The sequence below is a fragment of the Diplotaxodon limnothrissa genome, linkage group LG2 (assembly GCF_057381915.1).
Source record: "Diplotaxodon limnothrissa isolate DT_005_m linkage group LG2, D_limnothrissa_male_GT1.1, whole genome shotgun sequence".
Lineage (NCBI taxonomy): Eukaryota > Metazoa > Chordata > Actinopteri > Cichliformes > Cichlidae > Diplotaxodon > Diplotaxodon limnothrissa.
In genome coordinates, this window is record NC_140597.1 from 37,832,589 (window position 1) to 37,851,003 (window position 18,415).

General features: G+C 40.1%; 1 protein-coding gene across 1 annotated transcript in view; it reads right to left on the reverse strand.

Moving 5' to 3' along the window:
- The window catches only part of tnmd (tenomodulin), a 65,018-nt gene extending 54,960 nt beyond the window's left edge, over positions 1–10,058 (reverse strand). Inside the window, exons 1-2 of the mRNA XM_085373357.1 lie at positions 9,943–10,058; positions 2,671–2,805 (exon numbers count right to left, since the gene is read on the reverse strand). Of these exons, the coding sequence (XP_085229483.1) occupies positions 2,671–2,805; positions 9,943–9,990 (183 nt within the window). The 5' untranslated portion in view covers positions 9,991–10,058. The remainder of the gene's footprint in view (positions 1–2,670; positions 2,806–9,942) is intronic.
- Between the last annotated feature and the right edge of the window lie 8,357 nt (positions 10,059–18,415).

Below are 18,415 nucleotides of genomic sequence, written 5' to 3' on the forward strand. Positions count from 1 at the left end.
TTTACTCTTGCTGTTTTGCACCCGAAATACATATCTGGCTCTAGTTTCCTAAAAAATAATTTGATCTGGCTTTATTTATCTTTTGATATTTGGCCCATAGTGAAAAATAAGACATGTCACTTACTAATATTTACGGAAAAAATTATCTAATATTTCGTATATTGGTATCTTTGTTGGCAGATAAAGAACTCCAAAACATTTTAAGACATTCCTAATGAAAACATTGATTAGTGGAAAATGAGCCCGTAAGAAGGAATCTTATATCTCTGTGGAGGACTTTGGGATTTGATTCACCTACTATTGACAGTTGAGGCCGCCAAATTAAATACAGATGTTTTTGCTATGCTCTAAAGCGTTATTTATTCGCTTTGTGTGTGTTGTCAAAGTTTGGGGCTATGGGCTGCTGTCTCCAGCAGACATCCTGAGAACCCATAGCAGTTGTGAGCAGTTGCGAACCAGAACGAATCAAAAGAAGGATGCAGGTAGCTTACATTACAGCACAGCTGAGAGGGACACCATCACTGTTTACAACCTGTCTTCCTGTCTTGAATGTCAGCCTCTTATTGTGGGTAGATGCATTCTTCTGCCTAGAGCAGGTGTAGTACAGACGATACAGAAGTAAATAGACCCTACATGATAATGCTCACCTCACTGTTGAGTTTAAACAAGATTCAAATGCATGTTCTAGTTACTTGAGCACCGAAAGGCAAGTGGCATTCAGCATTCCTGAGGTGTGTGATATCACTACATTTAATATTTCCAAAAATGTGGAACTCACAACAAAATAATCAAGGTGTATAAAAACAAAATTGGGCCTGAGGTAAAACACGAATATTTGATATGAGGCGAATTTTGTGCATGTGCAGACTCTGTAGCCAATCTTGATTTGAACTCATATGCATGCAGCTGGGGAACCAGAGTTACATGTACAAGCATGTGCAGCATTTGTCTATATCAAAACCTATGTATTTCAAATGGGCACTCTCATATAAACCTTATGCTTAAGCTGAATTTGAGCTATCCCCAGAATGCTGATCTTATTGTGCCCCATATAAGACAACCTCCCCACCCTCCCACACACAACTATTTCCTAAAATAGATTAGGATCCCTCCCCTCGGCTTCTAATGCTGTGCTCTGCTGCCCAGGGTCTATACACATAGCTGCCAGACGCTGCTCAGGATTAGCTAGTGAGTCAAAAAGCATCCTGCTGCATATGATCTCACACCCTTTCACGAACCGAGGCATTGGCTGCTACGAGGATGCAGGAGAATTAATCAATCCATCCATCAATCCACTGTTTCAATCAATTTCTTTATTTCCAGCGCAGTGTTTGTAGTTTTGTTTTTATGAACACATAACTGAGTTGTACTGTGACTGAGGGAGCTTCCTTCCTATCTGACAGACAGGCGACTCTCTTTTGAAGTAACTGTGTCTCACTCCCTGATGCGGAGGCCAGACAATGAGCCTCCCCCCAGACCCTATTAAAGCAAAACCCAGGGTCCGCAGGTTTGATATTCATCGCCTGGGCAACCTCTACCATCAACACATTTTGTGCCACGTGAGAATGATCACAGCTTATTAAAGTGGAAATAATGACTGCTCTACCTCCGGCATGAAATATTTAACAAGGACAAAGGAGATGGCTCAAAGGTGAGTCATATCTATGTTGAAAGGAGAGAACGTGGACAACACCGTCTTTACAGGAAGTGCAGCTGAACATTGCTTAACCTGAGCTTAGAAGGGACTGTCTGCAATTGAAATTTGTACCTCAATGGAAGCAGACATAGAAGAACAGTGGCAAAGGATGTTGTGAATTAATGTTTATTAGCTATCAACAAAGATGTTGGTATAACAGCAGCAGACTATACATCCCTCTCTTCATTTCATGCCATTTAGAGTTCACACAAAGCAGCCTTATGATTTCAGGTCTGAAATATGTACTAATTTTTAACCATCATTTCATTTAAATCATTCTGTCTCGTTACCAGCTGAGCTCAGAATGTATAGAGCATCCAATTTCTAGATGTGAAATTATTGATGTACTGTACTTTTCCTTCTAGCCCGAGTAAATTAGCTTTTTTGGCCCCTTGGGAAAATCAGGGGAAAAGAGGAGAGTAAAAATATTCTCCATCCAGTGTGATTGAATTGGATTTTACAAGATGAATTGCCAGGACAAGAGTTTATCCCAATTACATTGCCAAGAGGCTTCAGTCCTGCTGCAGCCACTCTGGTCAACAGCAATTAGGGTCAGCTTTGAGTTATCACGGTTTGTTATTGTGAGACCATATTTACAGTGTGAGCAGAAAGCAGATAAATGCAACAGGGCAACATTTACAATAGTAAAAAGTGGTTTGTGGTTTGGGCCAAGAATTCATAAAATTACAGATCTGACAGCCAAAACACGAGCAGAGCGAAACACAGCTGTCTTTTCCATAGCCCACACATCTTTTAATCTACAAGAATACAATACAGACTGCAGAGACTGCCTCGAGCTCTTTTGTGTGGCCATCCATTTTCCTTTCTCACATAGTTTTTTTTTTCTTTGATGTAACCTGATGTGGAAACTCAGGGCGGCTTTCATCTGTCTCTCATGAAGAATCCACTTACCACAGATGGTGGCAATAAGGCTAATGACTGGCATATATCACGGAGATGATATTTAGTCTTACCTTCCCCAGGCTGGGGCCCCACAGATATCTCAGGCTGAAAACACAGAGAGCCAAAACCAGGAAGACCAGAGCGAGAATCAGAGCAATTCGCTGGTAGGTTTGGTACTTCGCCTTCTTCCCTTTTCCAGCCTCAACCTGCAAAAGACCAACTTAAGATTATTAATGTGATGCATTTATAAATGCCCCAATAACAAATCAATTTGGAATAAAAACAAAGGCCTAGGTATTGGTCTAAGCTCAAAGTAAATTGCATGGAGCACACAGACCTGTCTGCAAACACACACCACTATTCCTCAGCAAAATGTAGTGAAGCTGTGGGTGGGCCTTCAGCCTAAAAGTTGTGTCTACTGAAACATGGCTGCAGCGGTGAAGCCCATCATCTTGGTTGAAGACGAGCATTCTCCACTTTTGGTTTGAGTCACACGCTTTCAAGTTTCACTACAGACTCGAGAGTAAATGGTGAGTGTTTGCAGACATTTCAGTGTCTTCCATGCAAACCTGTTTGGGATGGAGTTCACAGGGTGACAGCTAGCAACCTTGAGCAACACATATTTTTCATATATATATATATATATATATATATATATATATATATATATATATATATATATATATATATATATTCCATATTTTTGTATTGCCTGTATTATGCAACAAACAACAACCAAATGAATGTGAGTGTTGAATACTTATTTTGTTATCAAATGCCATAAATGCTCTTGCAAGTAAGAGAGTAACAAGGAGGTTTTACATAACGTGGGCAGCAGCTGTAATAAGATCAAACATCAACTTCAGCAACATTTGCTGACAGATTGTTTTTTCTGGGTCTTTCTTTAGCTACATAAATATATATATATATATATATCTTTTTAAAGCAAACCAGCCGATGAAATGCACCTTGGCGTAACAGAAATCAAAGCGACACAGACTGAGCGGTTTAACTGGAGGACAAATACATAGCAAGCTCTCCCAGGGAACAACACTGCACCCGCTATGCCACCAGACATCGCTGGCCAGAGATCAAAGATGGATGAAGCCATGCCACCCGATGTAGCTGTACAGAGGTCACAGGCAGATGAATCTTTGCAGAAGTCACAGTTGGGTGTTATACCAAAGGGCAACACCAGTGAACAGCAGGAATACAGTTTATGTAGCCACAGGTGGGTTGGAATTAATCACTTGTTAGAGAGAAGGATACTGAAGGAAAAGTTCAACCAGAAGTAGATAAAGAGTATTTCTTGACAGCTGACAAGATCAAGTTTGCACTTCTCTGCATACCACAGATGGCCCAAAAATACACCTCTATAGATGCTCCTCTGTGAACCTTATGCTGGATTATGCTTGAAACAAAGAGTGTGTCCAGCACTTTCAGAGATGCTACAGCTGTGAAACTCTGGTGCAGTTGCTACACAGACATCAAATCATTTTGTGGATGCTTTTGGCAATCATGTAGTAGTTATTGTGGACTGTCTTGAAATTTACATTTAGAAAGCATCAGATCTGAAAGCTAGAGCAGAGATTTTTTTCCACTACAAGCACACATACATCCTAATGTTTCTTATTGGCATTACACTACAAGGAGACATCACATCCTAACGCTGTGGAAGTCATATCACTGGCAAGCATGTGACTAAGAACAGTGGCCTTCTTCATAAACTATTACCTGGAGATTTTATTGGCAGATTATGAATTTGACATGAGCGAGAGCGTAGAAGTAATGTGCGCAGAGGGTGACTCGATGCATATGCAGGAAATACAAGCGTGGCCTTACAAGTCAGTATGGTGTTCTTTGATTTTCCTTGAAGGGATTATCTTTGTGCTGTGCAACAGCTAATATATATTCCAGTGTTGTTATGAAATTAAAAACCATAACATAAAATATGAATGAATGTGACCTGCATATGCTGCATTAACAACATTATGCAACATTTGTGTTTCTATATTAAAGGAATGGGAAAATATATTCATGGAGCTATTATTGTCTTATGAAATACAGAAAATGCAAATATGTGACTGGTTTATGGCAACAATGTAGTACAAGTTTGGGATCCCATTAGCAGGTTTGTTGACTTACTTCACTGAGAGCAAAGACAAATTTTTCAGCGCTGTCATGGCCGCGTTTTGTGTTTCTGCCTGCCAATCATTTGTATGAAAAAAGGTAATAAATGGTTAAATCATCATTAAATTATAACTGGCTGTTATTGGACATATTCTAAGAAATTCTACCCCTTAGAAACTGTCAGACACATTACTACAATTTCCATGACAAAAGATAAAAGAAAAGAAAAAGACAAAAAACAAAAACAAAAAACCAGGTGGTCCAATATGGGGTAACCCGTTTTTCTCCTTGAGTTTTAAGGGAAGTGTGGTGATTTTTCAGCTGAGAAGAGTTTGTTGGTGAGTTTCGCTTTAGTTAAAAGAATAAAGATATTGTTAAAAATCAAATTTCTTCTACGTATGGATGAATGCAACCAAAAGCTGTAAAACCATCACTAGGTTGAAGAACTGAGGCTACATATAGTACCTTCATATAAAGAATCTTTTTATAGTTGTTGATATAGTACATATACAACAGGTTTAATTAAAGTTACAAAGCAACCTACATGGAAAGGTTAATAATGCCACTTCAATTCAAATAAAAGAAGTGGCAAATAATTTAAAAAAGGTCAAAAGAAGTATAAAAGACACAAACTATGCAAAAGTTCATCAGTCTGAATGTGGCTTAGAACCATTTGTTGAGGAGGCATAACTGGGTCCTATGAACAGGTGATGGAACCTCTCAATTGCACACTGCAGTTGTAACTTGGTTAAAGGCTTAGACTGTGGTGTTGTGGAGACTGTAGAAAAACCTTGGTGAAAATGCTTTTCCTTCTGACAGAGCTGCTGTCAAAGTCCACGTCTGGTAAGACACAAACCACAACACATTCAGTCGGCATCCAAACTACAAAGTTACAACAGTTTGACCAAGTTTGTGTTTGGGCACAGCTGTAGTACTTCTGCATCCAGTTTAAGTCGCTGTTATCTGCACGGGCCTGCAGAATGCAGTTGTTACAGCACTAAATAAAACAGCCTTTCTCAAACAATGCCTGAAATACCATGAATTTCTTTGAATGAAGCTTTTAGTCTAACATAGGTCTGTCTTTCTATGTAATGGTAATGTGGCCCACACCCTCCTCACAGTTAACAATAGCAGTTCTGGAAACAGTGGTGGACAAATATAATTGGGTATTTGAAGATGCTATTATTCCAGCTCTTGATTTCCACCAAACAGGGCATGAATACCTGTCTCTGAGCTTTCACCACACCTGCCTCTGTCTCTGTTACTGTGTAAGAGGCTCTCACAGTCACAAAGGTGCAGTAGGGACATTGGCTTAAATGAAAAACAGCCTGGTTGTGAGTGAGCAAAATCTGAAGTATGGTGACAGGTCAGAAAGTGTGGGCTTGTGCCCACACGGACTTGTGCGGCCAGCACATATCCCTGACATTCAATTCTCTACACAGATGCACTTACCATGTGCCTTTTTTTTTTTTTTAGCTGTACCTGAGGACGAGTCTGTCTTGTAGTCCACCTCAGTGTAGACCTTGTCCACATCAGTGGGCATCATCCAGTAGGCTGGAAGGTCAGTGACTGTTTTGGTCTCCTGGATCCAGCTTTTAAACAAAAGAGCCCCGACCTGTGGCCGGCCAAGCATGTACAGCACTACACTTGGCCACTCAAACCGGTTTGAGCAGAGCTTCACTGAAGCATTGATAATACAAAGCATAAGCCACAAATAATATAAATAATACAAAAAAAAGAAGAATAATGAAAAAGGCTGAAAATAACCTCCTCTTTTACTTGATATTAATACAGACTGTAGTCAAAAACAGTATAAAAACAATAACATGTCTTTTCTGGAGAACACACAGACTGAAATGTGCCCTAGCTGAGCTCAGTCTCTAATGATCGGGGGTTAAAAAGGGAATGCTGTTCCTGCACCTTCAGTTAATCCGTAATTGAATCTGACAGACAGATTGTATACATAGTACAGCAGAGTAAGTTAATTTTTTGTCTGCTGCTCAGTTACTAACTTATGACTTGCTCATTAATAAACGAATGCCATTCAGTGGTGACTCACCCACTTTCAGGAAATCCTTTTTTCTTCTTATCCCTGCCATGCCTTCATGGTGCAGATGGCAATAAAGTTGTGGCTACTGTGCTTCAGCATCGAACTAGTTGCTAAATCGCAAACAGTTCAAATAATATCAGCTTGTAAGAAAAGAAGTTAATATGTAATAACTTCACTCTCAGAGGCAGGGAACACGTAAGAAAGAGATGACAGGAGAGCAAGATGAGTGTTTTTTTAACGATTAGCTCGTTTATTTCATGAACTGGACATTTGCATTTGCATAATTTTCTAGCTCATGCTAGATTTGTTTAATTAGTTAATAACAATTCATGTACCAGCTTATTATTCAACTTATAGCTCGCTGAATTAATTTGCCTAAATCCAGAAAGAGCAGGAAACCTCAGAGCAGCAGTACAGGTCAGCCTGTCTGTACAGAACACAAATCTACTGGAGCTCACAGCACAAATTACAATGTGAATGATTTCTAAGTGATTCTTTCTCCCACGCTGCACCACCACACACAATCTTAGGGTTTCTCCCCCCCGCCTCCCAAATCCCACTTTAACCCCTCGTAATGACTAAATGTGATAGAGTGTTTGCTTTAGTGTACAGATCAAAGAGATGTCTATGTGGTTGGTGTGGATTACCTACTATGCTTTTTTAGTCACTGACTGAAAATCTGCAGCTACTTATCCCAACAGTTAGTAAATTGAAGGTGGGCCTCGGGAGAGTTGTAATTTATGCAGTGCTCAGGAAACAAGCACAGGTGGAAAACACATCTGAAAATTTTAGTTGCAGCAGCTTGTTGAGATCAACAAGCTGTTTTGTGTTTTGTAAAGGTTGGCCTTGCTCATTTTCACTTAACTTTAACCTGCTATTATAGGTGTACATAACATAAGCTGAAGCTCTGCAATTGGATATTTCTTGCAAAAGGCTGTTTGGGACTCGAGTTGATTTCTCCTGCTAATATTTTTATGTACACAGTTTGCACATTAAACCTTTTTTTTTTGTCAAAGAACTAGCTATTTTCTGAAGCAGTTTGTCTGCTTTAATGCCTGAACTTGCTACTTCCACTATCATTTCTTTGTCTCAGTTTCCTATTTACAAGTACAGCATTTAACCCAAACAGCTGCCATTTCATCTGGCTACTCCGAAAAATGTATCCACCTCTCAGGATTCTGATGACAAAAACATATAGCCATCCCTGTGCCAGGCGCAGGGAAGAACAGATTGCTACACATGTCACAGAAAGGTTACAATTATTAAACTTTTCTTCAAATTAAAACTCTGCCTGCAGTAGTCAATTCCCCAAGCTTAAGGCCACAAATTAATAAAGACAGGCTTTTGTTCCACCAGAGCTCAGGCAGGGAGAAAATGAAAGCTACTCATTCACACTGGAGCCCTTTTGAAGGTCTCAGAGGACAACAGAAACTTCAGTTTGCAAAATTAATCCTGCTTATCTTGTCTTTTAAATGATGATAAAGCAGCTTTCTTTTTCTATTGTGGCTGTGGTTGTTATAGCATTTAACCCTGGCAGATTAGGTAGCATTTTAACATACAAGGGTTCTGTATAATATGCAGGAATTATTTAAAAATAACAGTGGTATGGCTTTTTTTAACCTTTGACTGGTATGCTGATAAAAGATTAGCCACAATTCTTCCAAATAATGCATTTGTTCTGGTCTTATTTCCTTATTTTAAATTGCAGGATACATGTGGCATGACTAACGGGAAGACGAATTGAATTTCTGGTAGCTAAATGCATTAGCAGCTTAACTTTAGGAAAGACACAGAAATCATTATTCAAGATAACTTATAAACCTAAATTATACTTTTGCTATTATTGAATAGCCACTGTTTTTATTTGACATATTAGAAACAGTAGCCACAAAAATGTGAGGTGCAAGTGTTGCACATTCCTAGGGCATGATGAAAAGCAGAGGGCTACTATCAGGGAGCCAGAAATTCCTTGCAATATAAATTTCTCAGAAAGAAAAAAAAACAAAAAACGGTGGCTGAAATCGTCTGGTCTCCTGTGGCAGGTTGCATAAGCAGTGGAAACTTAACAAGAGGACAAACCTCTCTGCCTGTGCTTTGAATATCGAATACTCAGAGGAAGAATGTAGGATTGAATAGACAGACAGACAGACAGAAATAAAGGCACGGATGGAGACAGAGTAAGCAGTCTGAGCGCACAGCACCCGCCAACTAGTGTTTAAAGGTTTAGGAGTTCAGAATCAGCCAGGCAATTCCTCTTGAGCTTTGTGAGGAAGAGTGCCTGGAGCCCCCTGCTGTTATCATGCAAAGAGTGAGCACTTTCATGAGAAAAACCCCACAACAACAACAGAAAAGGTAGCTCACGTAAGCAACAAGCAGAGGCAGGGGTTTATCACACTGGGCCACACTCATATGAGCATTTTAATTCCTGCTAAAGCAATTCTGTAATACAAGTCAGACGCCACAGGTGATTTCTTTTAATCATAACTATTCACGTACTGTGTATTCATCATGAATATCTGCAGAACAAAATGTCATCATTTCTTTGATGCACGGTAAAAGAGTTTACTTTTGTCATACATATAGAAAAAAATATAATATTACACCGCTATGAATGTATTTACCCCTGTGCTCATTTTCTGTTGCAAGTTCTCTCCAACAAATTAAGTGTGTGAGAAAAAAGTAGCAGAAAAAAAGATCTCAGAGCTGAAAATCCTGCCTGTCTTGGTCCTTTATAATAAAGTCTGAAATAAAGACATTTCTTGGTGTATATTTGTATGCTCCTTTCATTTGAGAGGCAAAGATATTATAGATATAAAGCAAATCAAATGGTCCAGATGAGACTACATATGAGAGTGGAAATAAAAGAAGAAAGCCAAGGTGAAAAGCCAATCCAAAAAGATTTAGATGAAAAATTTAATATTCAGGGCAAAACTCTCATCACTCAGCAAGAGATCAAGCCACACTTCTTGAATAAAAAAAAGAAAAAAGGTAACTTAAATCTGAAATACTGAATGATTATATTACTTTTTTGAAGTCACTAATAAAACTTTTCTTTGGACTTTAGAGAGCTCAAATTCTACATGGGTTAAAAAAAAAAATCAATAATTATTAAACATAATCAGTTAATTGCTATAAACCAATAACAAGAAGAAATCTGACTCACATCTTTCCACAGAAGCTGTTGACTGCTGGATTGACTGCTACCCTCCATGATGCAAAGCCACAGGATGAATCTTTCCGATCCTCTTAGCTGGGGAAAACACTAAGGCTCTGTAAGGCAAAGAGTCTCAGCTTCATTCCATTGCTATAATTTGGGAGGGTGCCGAAGGGGAGGGAAGTTTCAGATGGAGTGGAATTACTAAAACATTTGTGATACCCATTAAAAGCAAGGCAGATGTCTCTCCTCCCTACCTTTTTCATTTCAAAGGTGAAGAACCACAAAAGATTTCAAGCTGAAACACAAACCCTCTGTTAAATAAATTACATACTACACTGGGATGAAAAATACTGTGATGTTTCACTCAAATCATTCTTAGTTGGAGGACATAGAGTTTGTAGGCGATAAATGTATGTGTGTAGGTAGGTAAATTGTTGGTACAATTTATATTTTTTTCTGTATTATTGTCTGAAGGATCAAACAGAGTTCAAATACCTTCTCTCTGCTTTTTTCCCGTCATGGGTCTGAAACAAAAAACAGGTTTAGCAAACAAGAGCTGAGCTGACTGAATAGCAGCATAACGAAAGAATCAGCCCTATAAAATGAAAATAATTTGCACTTGTGCACATACAGAAAGAAAGTGGGAAGGAAGCAAAGGCATAGGTCGGTTCGAGGCATATTTTAAGACATGCTGCACTGCATTACTTCTGTTCCTCCATCCGAGAAATCGTCACAGTCTATAAAAATGCAAATATTGTTCATTTCAAAATCTCTTACTTCACTGAAAACTTTGCTCATAAATAATTTTTTACAAACTTTCCAGCTAGTGACATAACAAACTAAGCACCTTTAAAAATGCCACATTATTGAATAACTGAAGCTACTCAAATATGGACGACCTAGAACTTTATACAGCTCTTGGCGTGCTTAATAATCGTGTATGTACCCATTTATTTCTCTCAGCCGTTTGGCTCACCATAGCATTTGTTTTTGAGGATGCTAGAACGCGTTACTCGTTACTGGGATTTAGATAGGCTCGTTATTCGTTACTTTGTGTGGTGGCATCGCGGAGCTTCCACAGATTCAGTAACATTAGTAAGTGGTGGAGGCCAGCAGGTGGATGAGGGAAAGAGGCAGGAGAAGCAGAGACCTGAGGCGGCCGCCGGTCCGAGTGTCAGGTGAACTGAACTTCAGGTAAGAAGTTATGACCTGCAGTCTCTCTGGGTCAGATATAAACCAAGTTTGGGTGGAGTTTATTTTTGTTATGCTGACTTTTTCGTACTGCGTGCTAGCTAGCATGACGGAGTTTCTACACAGCTGGGTGGGTGCTATGATGTTACTGATGTTGAACTTTATTTTGTTCATAAGGTTAATTATTAAAGTTGCCAACCGTCCCCTAAAAAACAGAATCGTCTCATATTCAGAGAAAATATTACGCGTTTCGTTTTGAGGTGAAAATGAACACAATTTGCCCCGTACTTCAGCTACAACAAAAAAGACACAAAGCTGGAGCTGCACAGCTGCCTCTTCTTCTCTCATTCTCCCCCTCCCTCTCCCGTTTCTACTTCAATCATGAGACTGATCAATGATCAGCTGATCGGCTTTTCTCTCTTGTTTGTTTATCGCCCACTTTGCGCCAGAAAGAAGAAACCAGTGGCGGTCGCGTTAAACAACAGCAGCACGTTTAAGCTTGATCAGCTGTTGTTAGAATTGATTTAATATTAATTTCTAGTATCAGCTGATGTTTGCTGGAGCCACAGCTGTAAAAGCTGCTGGTCATGATGTCGGTTTGGATATGTGGTGAGAGGGAAACATGAAGATGAAACCAGGAGATGTCCTTACTGAACCATCAGAGCTGAACAGGTGATGGAGAAACAGGTTAACCTTTTAGGTGACATGAATGAGTTGAAGTTATGAACTGTTTCTGAGAGACAAATAACACCAGGATCCTTTTTTTTACGTAGCTGACAGCTGGTAACTGTGCAGGGGCGGGTCTAGCAAAGTGTTGCCAGGGGGCCAGGTAGGGCATTAACAGGGAAAGGGGGGCACAAAGAAATACTTTTCTTTCTTATTCTCATTTAAAATGTCTTGCTTTTAAAACATAATTATCTGAATCTTACAAAAAACGATTGATAGATTGATGCATCAGAACAGTGTACATCACTGTCACAACAGTGTTTATTTTCATTCAAAGGCTTTATGATTTTTCCTATAATGGCGGCCGCTCTCTAGTCAAAATGCCCGGGCTGATTTTTTGTCCCAGTCCAGCCCTGTAAGCAGCTCATCTGCAGTCTGGTGTTACCTACATCTTCCTATTCAGAAGGCAGAATTTCAGAGTTCTGAGTACAATCGAAAGCACCACGACTGCAGTTTTTGTGTTGGATGTAAAAAGCGCACGTGACGCTGTGACGTAAGCGGTTAACGACGGTCCAGGCGTGGGATTTCTCTCGTGGAAATATGCAGATTATTTTTTCCTTTCTATTGGTAGGTGGCACAGTGCACTTGTGGCAAGTAAGCAAGCTGGCAATCTTGTTGGGTATCCAGTTACGGAAGCAACACATTAACAAGAGAAGTCTGAGTAAAACCAAAGATACTTTCCCTAGTAACTAGTTACTTTGAAAGTAACGAGTAACTTGAAGTAACTGAGTTACTTTTGATAGAAGTAACTAGTAATGTAACTAAGTTACTAATTTAAAGTAACTTACCCAACACTGCCTATTAGTAACCAATCAGTTGCGATTTCTCACTTATTTCTTAGCAACTATTCAGCAGGTTGTGATATTTATAGTAACATTTTAACAAATTTCTCAGCTTTATTATCATTTCGCTGCCATTATGAAGTGATGTTTTCTCCCAGTTCTATGCCAGAAAATGTAAAATAAGCAACTAATTTTATATGAACTCATCCTGCAGGACTGAAGGATCAAAGCACACCCATGATTTGGGGATTTCTATGAACTGACTGTCTGTTTTCATGCCATCTGAGATGGCATACAAAGCAAAAGCTAAAAGGTGTGATAAAATATTTTGAAGTAATCCCATTTTATTAAAAACACAATTTCACAACCTTAAAGCTCCACTTCACACTAGATTTACAGAAGTGAAAACCGTCGGCTCGGTCAATACCAGCTGAGGTGGAACATTCCGGGTAAAATTGGTCAACCTGCAAGCCTTTAGTGTGGCAGACAACATTTGAGCACATATTAAGTCTGTCAGATCTGATGGCTGTGGGACCTCGTCAGCTCTTTCCCATTGATAGAAATCTTCACAATTACTGTGACATTTTGCTTGGGCAAATCAAGTGGCAGGGCTTTCAGGAATAGTGTTGTGTCAGCAGCAGTGTTGAGCATCCTGGGACCCTCATTCCCCTGATAGCATTCAGCACCAGACGGAGGCTTTGACACCCACAGAATAGAATAAACAGCAATTTAGTTTGGAGTATACACCAGATACTCAAAGATTAGAGCAGAGGTTGATAGGAGCAGCCTTAGCAAACCGGTAAGACTTGCAAAATAAACATTTACTCTGTCCTCATGCTTCCATCCTGATAGCTTTGATAGAAATTTTATTTTGTATTTATCACTTTTCCAAACACAGATTGAGCGCCGTAACCACCAGTGAGGCCCGTTACAAAACCAACAGGCCAAGCTGGATTCTGGGAGTTTTGTTTTATTCTGTGTGTGGCTTTTTTTTTCGTATAAATGGACTGTTTTGTGTCAGACAGCAATAGTTCTGCTCAAAAGAACTTGTACTTTAGGCAGACGCTTCCACTGGTACAGTTTTCTCTATTTTGCAGTGGCCATCTGGAAAAAAGATGTTCCTTGTTTGCTTTAAAAAAAAAAACAAAAAAAACTCTTAAGCCAGCTTCTAAACCCTTGTGGAGCTTCTGTCACTCAGAGAGAAAGCTGTGTTGGAGACCTACACATTTCCATCACACACATCCACATTCATTAGCAGCCTCTTCCCACATGAAGAGAGACTGTCACAGCTAAAGGAGAAAAAGATGCAAAAAGAATATGCTGAAGAGAGATTGAAATGTAGGGGGAAAATGAGCAGGGCTGAGATTTCCCTTTTCGTGTTCTCCATTTCTCTGTCTCACACAGGCAAAAACACCTCGACGGATTCAATTCTAGTTTCGAGTACAGAAACGAGGTCCATACAGGTCAATTGTGACACATAATCCTGTGTGATTTCATTATCTGCCTCCTGCCTCGATGCAGCTATACCACCTCAGAGGAAGGAGAGGTGGGGCAGACCGGGTTCATCGTGGAGAGGCAGTCACGGCTTCTGACTTGGTCTAGATGAAAAATCTGAGCGCTTCCAGTCGTCCGTCATCTTTCAGGATTCTCCTCATGCTTCAGTGACTTTGGGAAGGAAGTGCACCTCTGCACAGGAAGTTTCACAGCACTCTGTTTCCCAGGAGTCACTTGGCTCTTCAGTAGACTGTAGAAAACGCCTGACACATTGTGCTGATATGATGCTGCAAAATCTTAAGAGAAAAATGCTCGGTGAGGTCCAGAAAAGAAGCGACACTCACGCATGAAATCCCGATGCTGTTTTTAATGCATAAGCATCAAAATATGTGTCAGTATTTAATGCTATTTACCTTGTACTTAAAAAAAGCATTATTTACTAAAATCTGAAAATATACTGTCCAATATATTTATATTCAGTCAATACAGAAATTTAAAAAGTAGTATAAATGATGCATCCATAGCAATGCATAAAAAAACAAACATCTATTAAAATATTCTTTTCCAAACAGAGTCTTTCATCCTAAATTCATCAGTATGCAAAAAGTTGAAACTCGCCTTGTCAATACAAAGGAGCAAGGTCTGTATTTGTTTTCCAACACAGCTTTTCAAGTGAGACCAACCAGCCCATTCTCATTCCAGAGAAAAATGCACAAGATGTCCTTTGCTTTTGGAGTTGTTGTTGTGATGCAGTGGGTCAAGGCAATGTTCTCACTTCCAGCCAGCGTGTATGCTTGTTCAGGACCACATCACTTGGGCATAGCTTAACCCAAACCATGATCTTTTCCTAAACCCAAGGAGTAGTATTTAGTCCTTGAACAAAAAAAAGAAGCAGAAAGTGGATAAAAACTGAACTAATCGAGGAAAGTGCAACAACAAACCAAAATACAAACTCTGTGACTTAACAGGTAATCAACCTTGAAAGGGTGGGGGTAAAGGTCGGGGGTGAGGGGGCATTTGGAGCGTTTAGTATCACAATGACTCAATTAGTGAAAACTATGTAAGCCACAAAACTTTAATTACTTACACTGACCTGCAAATCAGCTCCTAATTTATCTGAACACATTTCAGACTCCATCAGCCGCTTAGCACCTGCATCGCCAGTATTCTGAGTTACACCATTACATCACTGCAGGCGACTGTGTCCAGATGAAGTGCAGTGGTAACTGAGCTAAGATTAGCCAAATCACCATCTTGAGCTTGGTTGTTACTGCCATGACTTATTGTCAATATGGGTGCAACTTTTTTTATGTCCATATTAATGGACTCGACCTGGCTTTTAAATAACTGATTAGCTAACCACATATTGGAGAGTGTAGCTGTTTTGGTTTGCTAGTTGCCTTATTTTGCATAGTAGGATTAACCCTTTCATATATTTCTTTATATAACAGAATTGTTTAAATGACTTGTACATTTGAGGAAACATTTTTTTCAGTCTGTCACGACACTAAAGCCAAAAAGTAAAGGAGACCTTGGCACGGGGATGGCAATTTAGTGGGCCATACTCTATGCTTTATCATGATGGTTTTCCATGGGACAACAGCAATTGTGCTCTGTCTCATAATACCTAACTATAAGGTTGCAGAGTGCTTCCATCTGTCCATCTGCAAATACACACTCATATTCATGGATAATTCTAACCAAGAGTTAAACAAGGATTTATGTCGGGTGGGTCCATAATTTCAGGGTCGCCATGAGTATACGTGTGCGCACAGCAGCAACATTTGAATCCAAAGAATTGTATATAAAGAGAATTTGATACATATAATAATCTGCTATGACAACCTTCAGCTCTGAATGTGGCAGTATGCTAAACAACAAGCCGATGATAATATACCCTTGCCCAGTCTGCAGTGTATCAAAATCAAATATAGCAGAATCTGATGGTAGTTTTTTTTTAGTGAGTTTTTAACACCTCAAGTAACACCTGGTTACCCAATTTAAGGTACAGCTTACTGTACCCACTGAAAAAGGAGGCCCTTTACCTTTATATCTATTTTAAAGACAAGATGGGACATTTGTACCTATCCAAGCCTGAGTCCAGTCGGGAGTATGAGAGTGGGCAGCACAAACATCAACATTACACTATGATGTCTCTGAGATCTTGAATAGCAATAAATAGCACCGGAACTCCATTTGGTTAAACTGTCAAGATAAAGAACTCAGTGATATAATGTAACTTAGATCTTCCGGTTTTTTAACTCCTTGGCAGGGCCCCTGCTGACTCAGCCCCTCTTTTAAGCTTTAGCCAAGCTGAAACTCCAGCTTCAAAGTGATTTTTGTTGAGGAGAGTCCTTTGTGGAGTAAACAAAATCCCAAGTTGGTCCCTGGCTGTTGTCAGTCCAAAAAAAAGTGATATCCACGGTTCTCTTAAACAACATAAAATAAAGCTTCCTTTGCATCCAAAAATATGGAAAATATAATGGTATCTTTAACACATTTGAAAAACCTCTATGAAGAGTGTACAAGAACTTTTAGGTCACAAACCAGAGCTCGTGCTACTTTAAGGAAATTTTCTTTTTTGATGTCATAAAAAAGTTAAAAATACACACACACTGGAAGCGTCACGTTTAGACCAGTTTGAAGGCTTTTCTTTATGTGGATATGCTGACCTCAGTATCTGAATTGCATTCTCAATGTCAAATATTATGTCATCGGAAATGCACCCATCAGTTATATTATATATATATATACATATACATATACATATATATATATACATATATATATATATATGTATATATATATATGTATATGTATATATATATATATATATATATATATAAATATATATAAATATATATAAATAGGATCATGGCCAAGCTTGAAACCTGGATCCCCCGTAGCCGGTTACCAAGATTACGTGAAGTACCCTCAGAAGGTCTGCTAGATGATGTTAATGCAGCACTACGGGCAATACCTACAACCACGATTACCGACACTAACAAGCTGATCTACAATACGGCAGCAGTGATCAGTGAGATGCTTGGCTACAAGTTGAACAGCCACAAGGGGCAGTACCCTCCATGGAGAAGGAGGCTAGAGGGCAAGATCAAAGTAGCACGGAGGGAGGTTAGCCAACTAACAGAGTTGCAGAAAGGTGCGACAAATAAGGTGCCTAAGAAATACAGCAAGCTGTCCATACCTGAGGCCGTGGAAACTGCCAAGCAAAGACTCACAGCCTTGGCCAGCCGCTTGAGGAGGTACACCAGAGAGATAGAAGGCAGGAGAATAAACCAGCTGTTCTCCACAGAACCAGCAAAGGTGTACTCTCAGTGGCAAGGGAACAATAAGAGAACAGCACCACCAAGGCTGGAGACGGAGCAATACTGGAAGAGCATATGGGAGAAGGATGCAACCCATAACGGCAATGCTCAGTGGCTAGTGGATCTGAGGGCAGACCACAGCGACCTCCCTGAACAGGGTCCAGTAACCATCACAGTGGCAGATATCCAAGAAAGGGTCTCCAGTATGAAGAGTTGGACAGCACCAGGGCCCGACATGGTTCACGCCTACTGGCTGAAGAAGCTGACTGCACTCCACGAGCGTCTGGCAGCACAAATGAACCAGCTGCTAGTTAACGAGAGACACCCGGAATGGCTAACTGAAGGCCGGACGGTCCTGATCCCCAAGGACCCCAAGAAGGGACCGGTCCCCTCCAACTACCGACCAATAACCTGCCTCAGTACTACATGGAAGCTCCTGTCAGGCATCATATCGGCTAAGATGAACAGGCACATGGGTCAATACATGAGCGGGACACAGAAAGGAATTGGCAAGAATACCAGAGGTGCAAAACACCAGCTACTGGTAGACAGAACAATCAGCCGAGACTGCAAGACCAGACTGACCAACCTGTGCACTGCCTGGATTGATTACAAGAAGGCCTATGACTCAATGCCCCACAGCTGGATACTGGAATGCCTAGAATTGTACAAGATCAATGGGACCCTAAGAGCCTTCATCAGGAACTCAATGGGGATGTGGCGTACAACACTAGAGGCCAACTCCAAGCCCATAGCACAAGTTACCATCAAGTGCGGGATCTACCAAGGAGATGCTCTGTCCCCACTGCTGTTCTGCATAGGCCTGAACCCCCTCAGTGAGATCATTAACAAGACTGGCTACGGATACCGACTACGGAACGGAGCAGTTGTCAGCCACCTCCTGTACATGGATGACATCAAGCTGTATGCCAAGAGTGAACGAGACATCGATTCACTGAT